The following is a 12,498-nucleotide window of genomic DNA, read 5'->3' as shown; positions in this document are numbered from 1 at the left end:
GGGGACCTGCTCACTTTCTCTGCCTTCCAGGGCACACATGTGTCAAACATGACACTGGGAGGATTCTATCAGGCCACCTGGCAAGCCATGCCTCCAGGCTCAGGTCTGTACTCTGTCTCCACACCTGGCAGGTCATGGGTCGGACTCTGATCTGTGCTCTGGGGGTTCCTCGCACAGAAACTGACTCTTGTGGCTGCACAGGCCATGAGTTACAGCCCCTTCCAGGTGTCTCTGGAGGACCCTGGGACTCATGGCTGCCGTCGCTGGCGCTATCCCAGCACTCACCTCCCCTGGCACCAGAACTGCCCAGGGATGCCACCCCTTCCATGCCCTGGCTCCTTCTCTCTGCCCGGATGCACTCACGATGAGCCCCAGCTCCTCTCTGTGAGCTGAGACCCTGCATGACCTGGGTCCCCCAGCCCTCCTGCCTTACCTCATCCTTTCTCCCCATTCCAGCTATGCTAGCCGCGCTGCTGCTGCTCCACATGCAAAGCTCATTTCCATGCGGGACCTTCTGCCTGAAGTGCCTCTGCTCAGATCTGCCCCTCAGTCAGCTCCTTCTCATCCTTCAGACCTCAGTTCAGAAGTCACCTCCTCCAAGAGGCCTTCCCAGACCACCCCACCTAAAGGAGGCCCACACCCCACAAAGACCCTGCTTGCTCTCACAGCCTTTTCCACTCGTGGAAATGGTCAGTTTGATGTTATTTTGCTTATGTGCATCTTGTTGCTCAATACCTGTCTCCCGGAGGGGTGGCACCTGGGCCATCTTGCTTCCTGATGGACCCCTGGTGCCTAGAATCACACCTGGGATATGCAGGTGCTCACTCATGGCTTTTTTGAGACTGAGTGTCACTCTGTTGCCCAGACTGGAGCGCAGTGGCTCAGTCTTGGCTCTCTGCAACCTCTGCCTCCCGGGTTCAAGCAATTCTCCTGCCTCAGCCTCCAAAGTAGCGGGGATTACAGGCGCCCGGCACCATGCCCAGCTAATTTTTGTATTTTTAGTAGAGACGGGGTGTCACCATGTTGGTCAGGCTGGTCTCAAACTCCTGACCTCAAGTGATCCACCCACCTCGGCCTCCCAAAGTGCCAGGATTACAGGCATGAGCCACCGCGCCTGGCCATGAATGATTTCTTGAGTGACTGGGCCACCACTGCCTGCAGCCCCTCACACACTCACCCTGCAGGCTGAGGTTCCTGGTGGGCTTGGGGAAAGGGCCAGAGAGGCTCCCGGTGAGGGCCACCTCCTGGCCATCCCACAGCACCACCTGGCGCAGGACACGGGTCCCATGAGCTCGCTCGTATGTGGTCTGCAGGACCAGCTCCCCGGGAAGGGCGCTGAGCTGGAAGAGAATGATGGCGTCACGGGGGAACCTAACCTACGCTTCTGCCTGGAATGGGAAAGGAGAGAAGCTTGCAGAGGAGGAAAACGGGAGTATTTGTGGATCATTTACAGTTTCCTGCATATGCCAGGGGATCAAAAACCCAAATGCTTCCTAAGGATGAGCAGATAACATAACGTAGGGGAGTGGGTGAGGTGGGTATGGCCAACAGGAGTCAGCACAGAACAGCTACCTCTCAACTCCATGACCAAGCTGTGTGGCTCTGGGCAAGTTTTCCAACCTCTCTGAGCCTCAGTTTCCCAGAAAATGGAGGCAAGAAAGTGTCAACCTCTGCAAGATAATACAAGTGGCGCACCCAGCCCAGGGCTAGACAGTGGAGAGGAACTTGTAGGAGGCACACAGTTGGTAATGGGCTTTCTCTATCATGTAGCGAGCAGGTATTATGTTCCCAACCCAGTGATGAGTGCTGGGTACAAAGCTAGCCAAGACCTGGTCCCGGCCCTCAAGGGGCTCCCAGGGAGATAGTCACAGGACAGGAAATGATGGGACAAGTTGACAAGGATGGTCACAAGAGACATTCAAAGCAAGAGAAGCAAGCTTGGGGAGGAGGCAGGGAAGAGCATTCCAGGCAGATGGAAGAGTCTGTGCAAAGGCTCAGAGACGGACGCCGTCCCTGCTGGTGGGTGCCACCGAGGGTGACTTGAGGGCACTGCAGGGGGACTGTTGGGGTGGAGTAGGAAGTTTGCTCTTAAATGTCTCCAAAACCCATCACTACTGCCCCTAGCTTGGACCACACATTATTATTGCTGTGCCCATTATGGGGCTTCCTCACTGCTCACTTCTGCCACCTGTAGGTCCCTCCCCACACAGCAGTCACAGGGATCTGAAATCATCATTGAGGGATCATGGCCTCAAAGGCTTCTAGTAGCAGACAGAATGCACTACAAACACCTCCCTGTGGCCTGACATACCCTGTGTGATCAGACCACCTCCTACCATTCCCCACCCACCCAGCTCCAGCCCAGTGGCTCCTTGGCCATTCCTAAAACATGCAAACCCATCCCTGCCCCAGGCCCTTTGCATGTCTTGTTCCCTCTGCCTGGAATACTCTTTTTAAAAAATGTGTTTTAGATTCAGGGGGTCACTGTGCATGTTTGTTACATAGGTATATTGTGTAATGGTGGGGACTGGGCTTCTAGCATACCCGTCGTAGCCGTCACCCAAATATTGAACATCATACCCAGCAGGTAATTTTTCAGCCCTTGGCTCCCTCTTACCCTCCTCCCTTTTGGAGGCCTTAGTGTTTATTGTTTCCATCTTCATGTCCATGTGTATTCAGTGTTTAGCTCCCACTTATAAGTGAGAACATGGGATATTGGGTTTTCTGTTTCTGAGCTAGTTCACTTCGGATAATTGCATCCCTGCTGCTTCAAAGTACAGAATTTCATTCTTTTTCACGGCTGTGTAGTATTCCATGGTGTATATATACCACAGTCTCTTTACCTGCCTCGAATGCCCGTCCCCCAGAGATTTCTTTTTTTTCTTTTCTTCTTTTTGAGATGGAGTTTCACTCCTGTTGCCCAGGCCGGAGTGCAATGGTGCAATCTCGGCTCACTGTAACCTCCACATCCTCGGTTCAAGCAATACTCCTGCCTCAGCCTCCAAAGTAGCTGGGATTATAGGCATGTGCCACCAAACCTGGCTAATTTTGTATTTTTAGTACAGACGGGGTTTCACCATGTTGGCCATGCTGGTCTCGAATTCCTGACCTCAGGTCATCCACCCGCCTCGGCCTCCCAAAGTGATGGGATTACAGGTGTGAGGCACCATGCCCGGCCTTCCCCCAGATTTTCAAATGACTGGTGCTTATCATCCACTGCTAGCTCATGTGTCATCTCTTCAGTGAAGCCTTTCTTGGCCACCTAATCTAAATAAGCTCCCTGGTCACTCTCAGTCACTTCACTATGTTTTCTCCATGTGATACTACTATTTGGCATATTTCGTTTGTGTGATTTCAGGGAGTCAATCTCCCCCGCTAGAGTGGACACTTGACGAGAGGAAGGATTGATCGTTCTGTTTTAGGTCACACTCCAGCTTCTGAAATAGTGCCTGGCACCTAGTAGATGCTCAATAAATCATGCAAAAGCAAGGATGGATGGATATAGAGACCAGCTGATAATCCATTCCAGCAAATTTTGTCCATTTCACAGCCTTGCCTGTCCTTCCTCCCAGGAACCAGGACACTAGGACAATTTCTCTTTTCTCAAAGGGCTGTCCCAGAAGCCCCCCATCCCCCAGCGTGCTCCAGCCCCGGGCTGACCTTCACGCACCTGCAGGAAGGTCTGTTCCAGTTTGATGAAGCTGGTGAGACTGGCCTTAGCAGCTATCTGCTGGGTGCTGATGTGAAAATGATGCTCCTCCACGCCCAAGGCGAACATGCTCTGAACTTCACCCTTGGAGTGGCGTAGCTGGGTCAGGAAAAAAACAAAAAAATACGATAGAGCTCCTTATCAGGGCTCTGGTGGAACATTCCAGCAGATGCTGGCTCTAGGCTGAGGGCTCTGCCTCCCAAAGTCCCAGGTCCAAAAGACCCACAGATCCCTGGGATGGATGAACTTTGATGATGTCAGGGTTTGAAGCCACAGGTTAGGCCATCAAGTGTGTCCATAGCAACTATATCCTTATGCCCTCCCCACTGTAACACTGACTTGAAAATATCTACCAGCCTGGCACCAGCAGGCAAGAATTCTAGTTGTAGTACTGTTGCAGACAGCAGGGGGCAGTCTAGCAGAAATAACTATACTTGGGCATGTGTCAGCATCAAACACAACAGAACTCCAAGTGTGGATCTACCACTGAGAGGTGAGTGATCTCCAGCTAGTTTCTTAACCATTCGAGCCTTCTAATCCAAAAACACGGATAAGGACACCTATTTTATTATGGGTTGTTGTGAAAATTGTATGAAATGCTAACTTCCAGGTTGTCTGAAAAGCACTGGTCGGGGGGAACTTACTAAAAATATAGATTCTGGGCTCCCACTTAAAACCTACAAAAATGGAGTCTCTGGGCAGATGTTCAAGAGCTGTTTTTTTGTTTGTTTGTTTGTTTGTTTGTTTTTGAGAAGGTGTTTTGCTCTGTTACCCAGACTGGAGTGCAGTGGCACAATCTTGGCTCACTGCAACCTCTGCCTCCCAGGTTCAAGTGATTCTTCTGCCTCAGCCTCCTGAGTAGCTAAGACTACAGGCATGCACCACCATGCCCAGCTAATTTTTGTATTTTTAGTAGAGACGGGATTTCACCATGTTGGCCAGGCTGGTCTCAAACTCCTGACCTCAGGTGACCCACCCACCTCAACCTCCCAAAGTGCTAGGATTACAGATGTGACCCACTGCACCCATCTAAGAGCTGGTATTTTTAACGATCTCACGAAATGCATCATGACATTAGTGATACCCCGTGTCAAAAATGTTCAACTTGAATCTTCAGCAAACAATCTGACAAATCCACATTAGGAGGATGTTTTGCAAAATAACTTCCTGGACACTTCAAAATTGCCAATGTAGGACTTTTTTTTATGACAGGGACAGGCTCTGCTCTGTCATCCAGGCTAGAGTGTATAGTAGTGTGAACATGACACACTGCAGCCTCAACCTCCTGGGCTCAAGCAATTCTCCCATACCTCGACTTCCCGGGTAGCTGAGATACAGGTACACACCACCATGACTGGCTAATTTTTTAATTTTTTGTAGAGACGGGGTCTCCCTAGGTTGCAGGTTGTTTTGAACTCCTGAACTCTACTAATTCTCCTGCCTCGGCCTCCCAAAGTGTTGGGATTACAAGTGTGAGCCACTGCATCCGGTTGGGTTTTTTTTTTTAAGGTGGTTAATGACAATAAAATGTTTAGGGGGAATTGTATCTGCAACTTACTTTGAAATGTATCCAAAAATAAGATGGATGGATGAAGAGCTATGTGATTATGTGAAATAAAATGTTAACAGGAAAATCTAGGTATGTGGGTATTCAACACAAAATTACTTCAATTCTTTAGCATCTAAAAAATTATATAATAAAACGTTGGAGGGCCGGATGCAGTGACTCACGCCTGTAATCCCAGCACTTTGCGAGGCCGAGGTGGGCGGATCATTTGAGGTCAGGAGTTCGAGACCAGCCTGGCCAACATGGTAAAACCCCATCTCTATTAAAAATACAAAAATTATTCAGGCATGGTAGTGCAGCCTGTAATCTCAGCTACTCAGGAGGCTAAGGCAACAGAATTGCTTAAACCCAGGGGGCAGAGGTTGCAGTGAGCTGAGATCATGCCACTGCACTCCAGCCTGGGTGACAGAGCAAAACTTCATCTCAAAAAAAGTAAAAAAATAAACATAAAAATAAAAAAATAAAACATTGGGTAAGGAAAGGTAGGGTGTAGAAGGAGAATGTTCTAGATCAGGAGTTGCTGTTTGGGTCAAATTTGGCCCACAACCTGATTTTATAAATAAAGTTTTATTGTAACAGCCACGTCTATTCACCTACATATCCTCTATAGCTGCTTTTCTGTTACAGTGACAATTGTGAGTAGTTGTAACAGGGACCGTAAGGCCTGCAACCCCCACACATTTTACTTCACAATACAAGTTTGTAGACCTCTGTTCTAGATTAAGAAAATTTAAAAAACATGGCAACTACGCATGCTGTGTGATCTTGGCCTGCATCCCGGATTTAAAACAAAACAAAACAAAACAGTTTTTTGAAAGAACATTAGTGGGAAAGCTGGGAAATTGTATATGGGCTGTACATTAAATGAAGGTATTACTTCAACGTTCAATTTCCTGAATGTTGTAATTATTGTGTTAAATCAGAAAATATCCTTGTTACAGGAAATAGTTGAAGTATTTCAGAATAAAAAGGTGATGCCTTCAGAAACATCTCTATATTAATTCTTAACGATACAGAAAAAATATGTATCTGACGATACAAATTTATGTAAGATAGATAAGAAATATGGAAAGATATTAACAACTGGTCAATGTTCACTGTCCTACAGTAACTTTTATATAGGTTGAAATGACTCAAAATAAAACTTGGGAAAAAATTAAGACGCTCCCACAATGGAGCCTGGTGTGGTGGTACCACCTGTAGTCCCAGCTACTCCAGAGGCTGAAGCAGGAGGATCACTTGCACCCAGGAGCCTGAGGCTGCAGTGAGCTATGATCATGTCACCACACTCCAGCCTCGGTAACAGAGCAAGACCCTGTGTCAGAAAGAAGTTTTAAAAATAAAAAATAAGGCTGGGCGTGGTGGCTCATGCCTGTAATTCCAACATTTGGGAGGCTGAGATGGGTGGATCGTTTCAGGTCAGGAGTTTGCGACTTGCCTGGATATCACAGTGAAAACCCGTCTCTACCAAAAATATAAAAATTAGCCAGGCGTGGTGGTGCACGCCTGTAATTCCAGCTACTCAGGAGGCTGGGGCAGGAGAATCACTTGAACCAGGGAGGTGGAGGTTGCAGTGAGCCGAAATTGTGCCACTGCACTCCAGCTTGGGTGACAGAGACTTTGTCAAGAGAAAGAGAGAGAGAGAAAAGCAAGAAATAAAAGAAAGAAAAGCAAGAAAAGAAAGGAAAGAGAGAAAGAGAGAGAGAGAGAGAAGTTCCCTGAATGATTATGCAGTTGTAGTGAAGTTTGAGGAACTCCAAAATCCTGTGTAAATGCGGCAGGGGACCCAGCACACAGCACGCGCTCTGTAAACAAAGGCGGCCTGGGCCAGGACGGGGAGAGCCTACCAAAACAGGGTGGCTGGTAGCAAAATGAAGTGACCAGTTGGCAGATGTGACCATTCATGCATGCACTCACCTATTCATGCCCTATTTTTTACTGAACACCTACTGTGTGCTGGGCCCTGTGCCAGGCACTAGGCATGCCCTCCAGGAGCTCCAGATTTGGGCACAGACGACAGCTCAGGGGGACAGAGGAACCTGGCCTAAGTCTACTGGGCCCTCCTGTCCACTCCTACGACCCCCGCTGCAGACCTGCATGCAGGGCAGAGATGGGGGTGATACTGGCGCAGCTCCAAAGGGTTGTATCATCTGCTCCAGCCTCTACAAGTGTGCCAGGCTGGGTGAGGCAATGCCAGGCGCCAGGCACTGGGTAAGGAGGCCTTCCCCATCTCCCGAAGGGCTCGCGGGCCTGACTGGGGGCCGCGGGGGCTGGCCCAGGAATGTAAACCTGGGTGTGTTTGGGAAAGCTGGAGCCAGGGGTTTCCGAGGGTTGCCCACCGGAGCCTGTTGCAGGCTGGCGAACAGATGTGCATGCGTTAACACTCCCCAGAGGGGCCTGGCTCCCTCCCACCTTGGGCTGGGCATCTGGAACCAGTTAGAAGCCAGGCAGCTGGGGCACAGTTACCTTAGCTGAGGCTGAGGCAGAGCTGGGGCAGCGACCCAGGAGGGAGGGGAGGCGATGCTGGCCTGAGAACAGCAGCTCTTTGCTAGAAGGAAAAAAGAGAAGGCCTGAAGCTGGCGAGATGGCACCTTGTCCAGCGCCCCTAGGGCCAGGTCGAGACCAAGTCGACTTCCCCAAAAGAGGGTCAGAGAGCCAGGATCACATCAGTGGCCTAATGCAGGGCTATTCACACACTCCAAGGTCCAAGGACCATATGGTGCCCTGGTTAGGGCTGGACTCTGGAGCCAAGTTACCTGGATTTGACTCCCGGCTTGGCCTCTGCCTAGCTCTGGCACCAGGGGCAAGCTTCTTGGTTGCCCCTCTCTGAGCCTCAGTTTCCCCATTGGTATCAAGGGTTAAGCATGGCTCTGGGCTTCAAGTCTTCCATGAGCCCATCAGTGAGCTTTCTTGGGTTGGTCCCTTGGGAGCTCCAGCAGGGTGTGGACAACAGGATTTTAACCCCCTGGCTCCCTCCCAGGGATCCTCCTCACGTAGCACCCCTCCCCTCACTCCTCCAGGCCAGGGTGGTTATGGTCTGCACGTTTTTCTTTCTTTCTTTTTTTCTTCACTAGGCACAGGGTCTTTCTCTGTCAGCCAGGCCGGAGTGCAGTGGTGCCATCTCTGCTCACTGCAGCCTTGATCTCCCAGACTCAAGTGATCCTCCCGCCTCAGCATCCTGAGCAGTTGGGACTACAAGCATGCATCACCATGCCAGGCTAATTTTTAAGATTTTTTTGTAGGCTGGATGTGGTGGCTCACGCCTGTAATCCCAGCACTTTGGGAGGCCGAGGTGGGCAGATCACGAGGTCAGATTGAAACCATCCTGGCTAACACAGTGAAATCCCGTCTCTACTAAAAATACAAAAAATTAGCCGGGCATGGTGGCGGGCACCTGTAGTACCAGCTACTGGGGAGGCTGAGGCAGAAGAATGGCATGAACCCAGGAGGCGGAGCTTGCAGTGAGCCGAGATCATGCCACTGCACTCCAGCCTGGGTGACAGAGCAAGACTCCGTCTCAAAAAAAAAAAAAAAAAAAGGTTTTTTGTAGTGATGGGGATCTCACTATATTACCCAGGCTGGCCTCGAGCTCCTGGGCTTAAGCAATCCTCCCACCTCGACCTCCCAAAGCACTGGGATTACAGGTGTGAGCCACTGTGCCAGGCCTGTCTCCCATGTTGCTAATTCCAGGGTGCTGTACCCTCCTATCAGGTTCCTCTCCACCTCCACGTCTCAGCCTTGGCACGGTTGTTGGCTCATGGACTTCACAGTCGTGGGTGTGTCCTGAGCACTGTAAGATGCTTAGCAGCATCTGTGGCCCCTATACACTGACCCTCATAGTGTCATCCTCCCCGGTGTAGCAACCAGAAATTCCCCAGGCTTTGCTGAAAGTCCCTGGGGGGAATCTCGCCCCTAGGTGAGAACCATTGATCTATCCCTTCAACAAGTGGCTTGTTCACCCCCTCCCTCACTGCTGAGACCCGGGCCCTAGAGCCTGGCTGGTGGCCCCTGACTTAGTGCACACACAGGAGCACCAAGCACCTCACCAGGCCCCCAGCCCTAAGGGCACTAATAGTTACTAATAAGTGTTTGGGGCCTGGGATGCACTTCGTTTCTGAGGCCAAGAACGCATCAGTTCCCTGCCTGGAGAGGTTGAGGGATTTTTACAGCTGTGTGACCTTGGAAAAGTCGCTTGGCCTCTCTGAGCCTTCGTACCCATATTTATGCAGCAGGGCTGAGCAGAGGATTGAGAGGGGCTGTGTCCAGCGATGGTGCACAGTAGGTGCCCAGCCAATGGTTCCTCCCCCGACTCCTCTCCTCCTGGGGGCCCCCCTCACCTGACTGCCTGGTTCTGGCCACGGACGTCAAGGACCAAGGTGGCCTGAGAATCACAGGTCAGCTGCAGCGAGGAGCTCATCTCTTCTGCCTCCCAGAGTCCTTGGAACACGAGCTGAGGAGGGAGCAGGCTGTGAGATGTGCGGATGTAGACAGCCTGAGGAGCCTCACAGGCCTGGTGGGGACCCCAGCCAAGCTCTATAGCACAGCACGTCCTTGTCCCCAACCCCAGCATGGCCTGGGAGCCACAGAAGCCCTGCAGGCTCGACTCATCCAACACTCTCATAGATGCTGATGCAGGGCCACGGTCGGCCCCGATTGCAGCTGAGGTTGGCAGTACCCACCGAGGGAGCCCAAAGGACAGCTGCAGCCCAGACATTGGCAGAGCATGTGCTCCCTAGAGGACTCCGTGTCACCTAACCTCGAGGCCAGGAAAGGGTTTAGATGAAGTCAGGGGCACGGGGTATCCAGTCCACTCAGCTGTGGGGTACCGGGCAGAGATCCTTTGCAGGAGGGGTGACAGCCTGGCCCCCTGACCCGCCGGGAGCTGCCCCTACTCCCACAGCAGAATGGAGTGGGGCAGGGGTTGCTGGGTAACCTGAAACAGGCTGGGAAAGAAGCATTAATGCCTGGCTCTGGAATACGCTCTGTGTTGGAGAAGGAGGACCCAGCTAGGCAGGACGAGCTCTACCAAGTGACAGTGGTCAGGTCATGGCCCCATGTGGGTTCCTCTTCTCCGAGGCAGGAGGACACCAAGAGGAAGAGCCAGGGTGCCAAGTCTGAGTCCCTATTTTGCTGCTTACTTGCTAGATGACCTTGGGCAAGTCGCCCACACTCTCACATGTGACCCAGAGATGATGATGATAATAGTCATCGTCACACCATCAGCATCATCTTCCCCTTCATCACAACAGGTGCTTCTTAAGCATCTACGCAGGCATTAATGGGATTAACTCACTCGATCCTCACAACCTCCACATTATAGGTAATATCATCGTCCCCATTTTTCAGATGAGGAGATGAGGGCACAGACAGGTGAAGGAGTTTGCCCAAGGCCACACAGCTGGCAAGCAGCAGGGCTGGGATCTGAACACCAGAGAAGGCCTTCGTAAGGATGGTACCATCCTGCCTGTCTCTGGGGCGTTAGGAGGATGAGACTAACGAACGCCCATCATCCCTTTAAAGGGGGCTGGGCACGGGGCAGGCGCTTGACAAGCAGGAGCTTTGATTCTGACCCAAGACTGCAGGGCAGAAGTACGCAGGCCAGGAGCCAGGAGAGGCCCCGGGCACCCACCCACGCCAGCCCTGTGATTGGGAACGCAGAGACTGCTCAGCAGACCTCAGCAGTTACAGCAATTATGAAGGAAGCCTTTGTAAACTGTAAAGTACTGGGGAAACCCAAGGCCTGGTCGTCCCCACCCACCCTGCACACAGTGGGTCCTCTGCACACCAGGAACTGGACAGAAGGGACAGAATTTGGAGGGAGGTCCTGCCCCACCCACTCCTTACCTGGTTGGTGAAGGGCAGGCCCAGCCTCTGGAGAGCAGGCACTGCATGGCTGGCATTGGCCACCAGCTGCAGTGGGCCATATAGTGGCCAAGCCACCAGGGCTGCCAGGTCCATGCTGACTCCACTGTCCCTGCCACGGAGGGCTATCGTGGCCTGGGTCTGGGTCTCTAGAGGCAGAGAATGGCATGGGCTACTGAAGACAGGTTCACCTCCCTTCCCAGTCCAGGAGCACACCAGACTGTGGGAGAGGCCATGCCCTGTGGCCCTCAAACACAACACCAGCAGGAAAGGGCAAGGCTGCCACAGCGTGGGGGCTGGGTGGGGTCAACCATTTTGAGCCTCCTTGACATCACCTATCATAATGTGTCCCTGAGGATCTAGGTCTGGGTGTCTCCTTCTCTCATTGAAGTTGAAGTTGCTGAAATGACACCTCCTCCAAGAAGCCTCCCCTGACTGCACATCTGAAGTCCCTCCCAATCCTTTGCTGCCAGGCATCCTCCATCCCATCTCCCTGGAGTGTGGTTCCCAGCACAACCTGAAATGACCTCACTCACTCACTTTTTGGGTCCCTGCTCCCCATACTCTCACCCCACCAGAAGCTCAGTCCCTGGGGGCGGGGTTTCTCTTAGGACAGCTCCTGACACACAGCGGGGGTGCAGTGAGTGCTTTCTGAATGATGCGGGATGAAAGGCTTCTCTGCAGGGATTCCTGAGGATTATCCGAGTAGCCTGCAGAGGAATCAGCATGAGGTGTGCTCTCCACAAATGGCCACTGCGGCCACTGACTTCCACCTGCAGCCACCCGGCCCTGGCTGCAGGGTCCCGTCCCTCCCATCACCCCCTGCAGAACGGGAGATTCTGGCTCACAGGTAGGAATTTCTTCTTTAACTTAAATTCCCTTTGCTACACAGAGAAATCCATCACGTCCGGGAGTCCCAGAGCAAACAGATGGCGCCTACTCTACGTCAGACGCCAGGTTCCCGTGGGGTGCAGCTCACCGCTTGGGCTCAGGCCCAGGTGACACTCAGCCAGGCTCCAGCACCTCCCATCTGGCCAGCAGGGTGGATGAGCTCCACAGCTCTGAGCCTCACCTTCCTTATCTATGAGGTGGGCATAGTCCGCCCGCCTCAGGGGATAGCGTCCAGAGTGAATGGGGTAACACACGGGAGAGGACCACTTATGGGACATGCAGAAGGCCTCAGGAAAGGCTTCCTTCCTTCCTCGTTCAACATTCAACCACATGTACCTACTATGTGCAGGGCATGAGGAGAGGGGACACAATCCCCACGCCCGGGAGCACCGGGCTGTCAGAGACACCAGGAATGTTAACGACAGGCAGAAAGCGTCCCGAGAGGTGGCGACAGCAGACTGTGGACAGC

The 12,498-nt window shown here is 52.2% G+C and overlaps 1 protein-coding gene across 1 annotated transcript in view; it reads right to left on the bottom strand.

Moving 5' to 3' along the window:
- Positions 1–12,498, bottom strand: part of LOC105545271 — a 54,024-nt gene that overhangs the window by 16,534 nt on the left and 24,992 nt on the right. The window contains exons 10-14 of the mRNA XM_011988129.1: positions 11,121–11,287; positions 9,614–9,726; positions 7,743–7,824; positions 3,671–3,808; positions 1,178–1,340 (exon numbers count right to left, since the gene is read on the bottom strand). Of these exons, the coding sequence (XP_011843519.1) occupies positions 1,178–1,340; positions 3,671–3,808; positions 7,743–7,824; positions 9,614–9,726; positions 11,121–11,287 (663 nt within the window). The remainder of the gene's footprint in view (positions 1–1,177; positions 1,341–3,670; positions 3,809–7,742; positions 7,825–9,613; positions 9,727–11,120; positions 11,288–12,498) is intronic.

This window comes from Mandrillus leucophaeus, unplaced genomic scaffold (assembly GCF_000951045.1).
Source record: "Mandrillus leucophaeus isolate KB7577 unplaced genomic scaffold, Mleu.le_1.0 Scaffold323, whole genome shotgun sequence".
NCBI lineage: Eukaryota > Metazoa > Chordata > Mammalia > Primates > Cercopithecidae > Mandrillus > Mandrillus leucophaeus.
The sequence above is the reverse complement of the archived record's forward strand: the minus strand, read 5'-3'. Positions and strand labels throughout refer to the sequence as shown.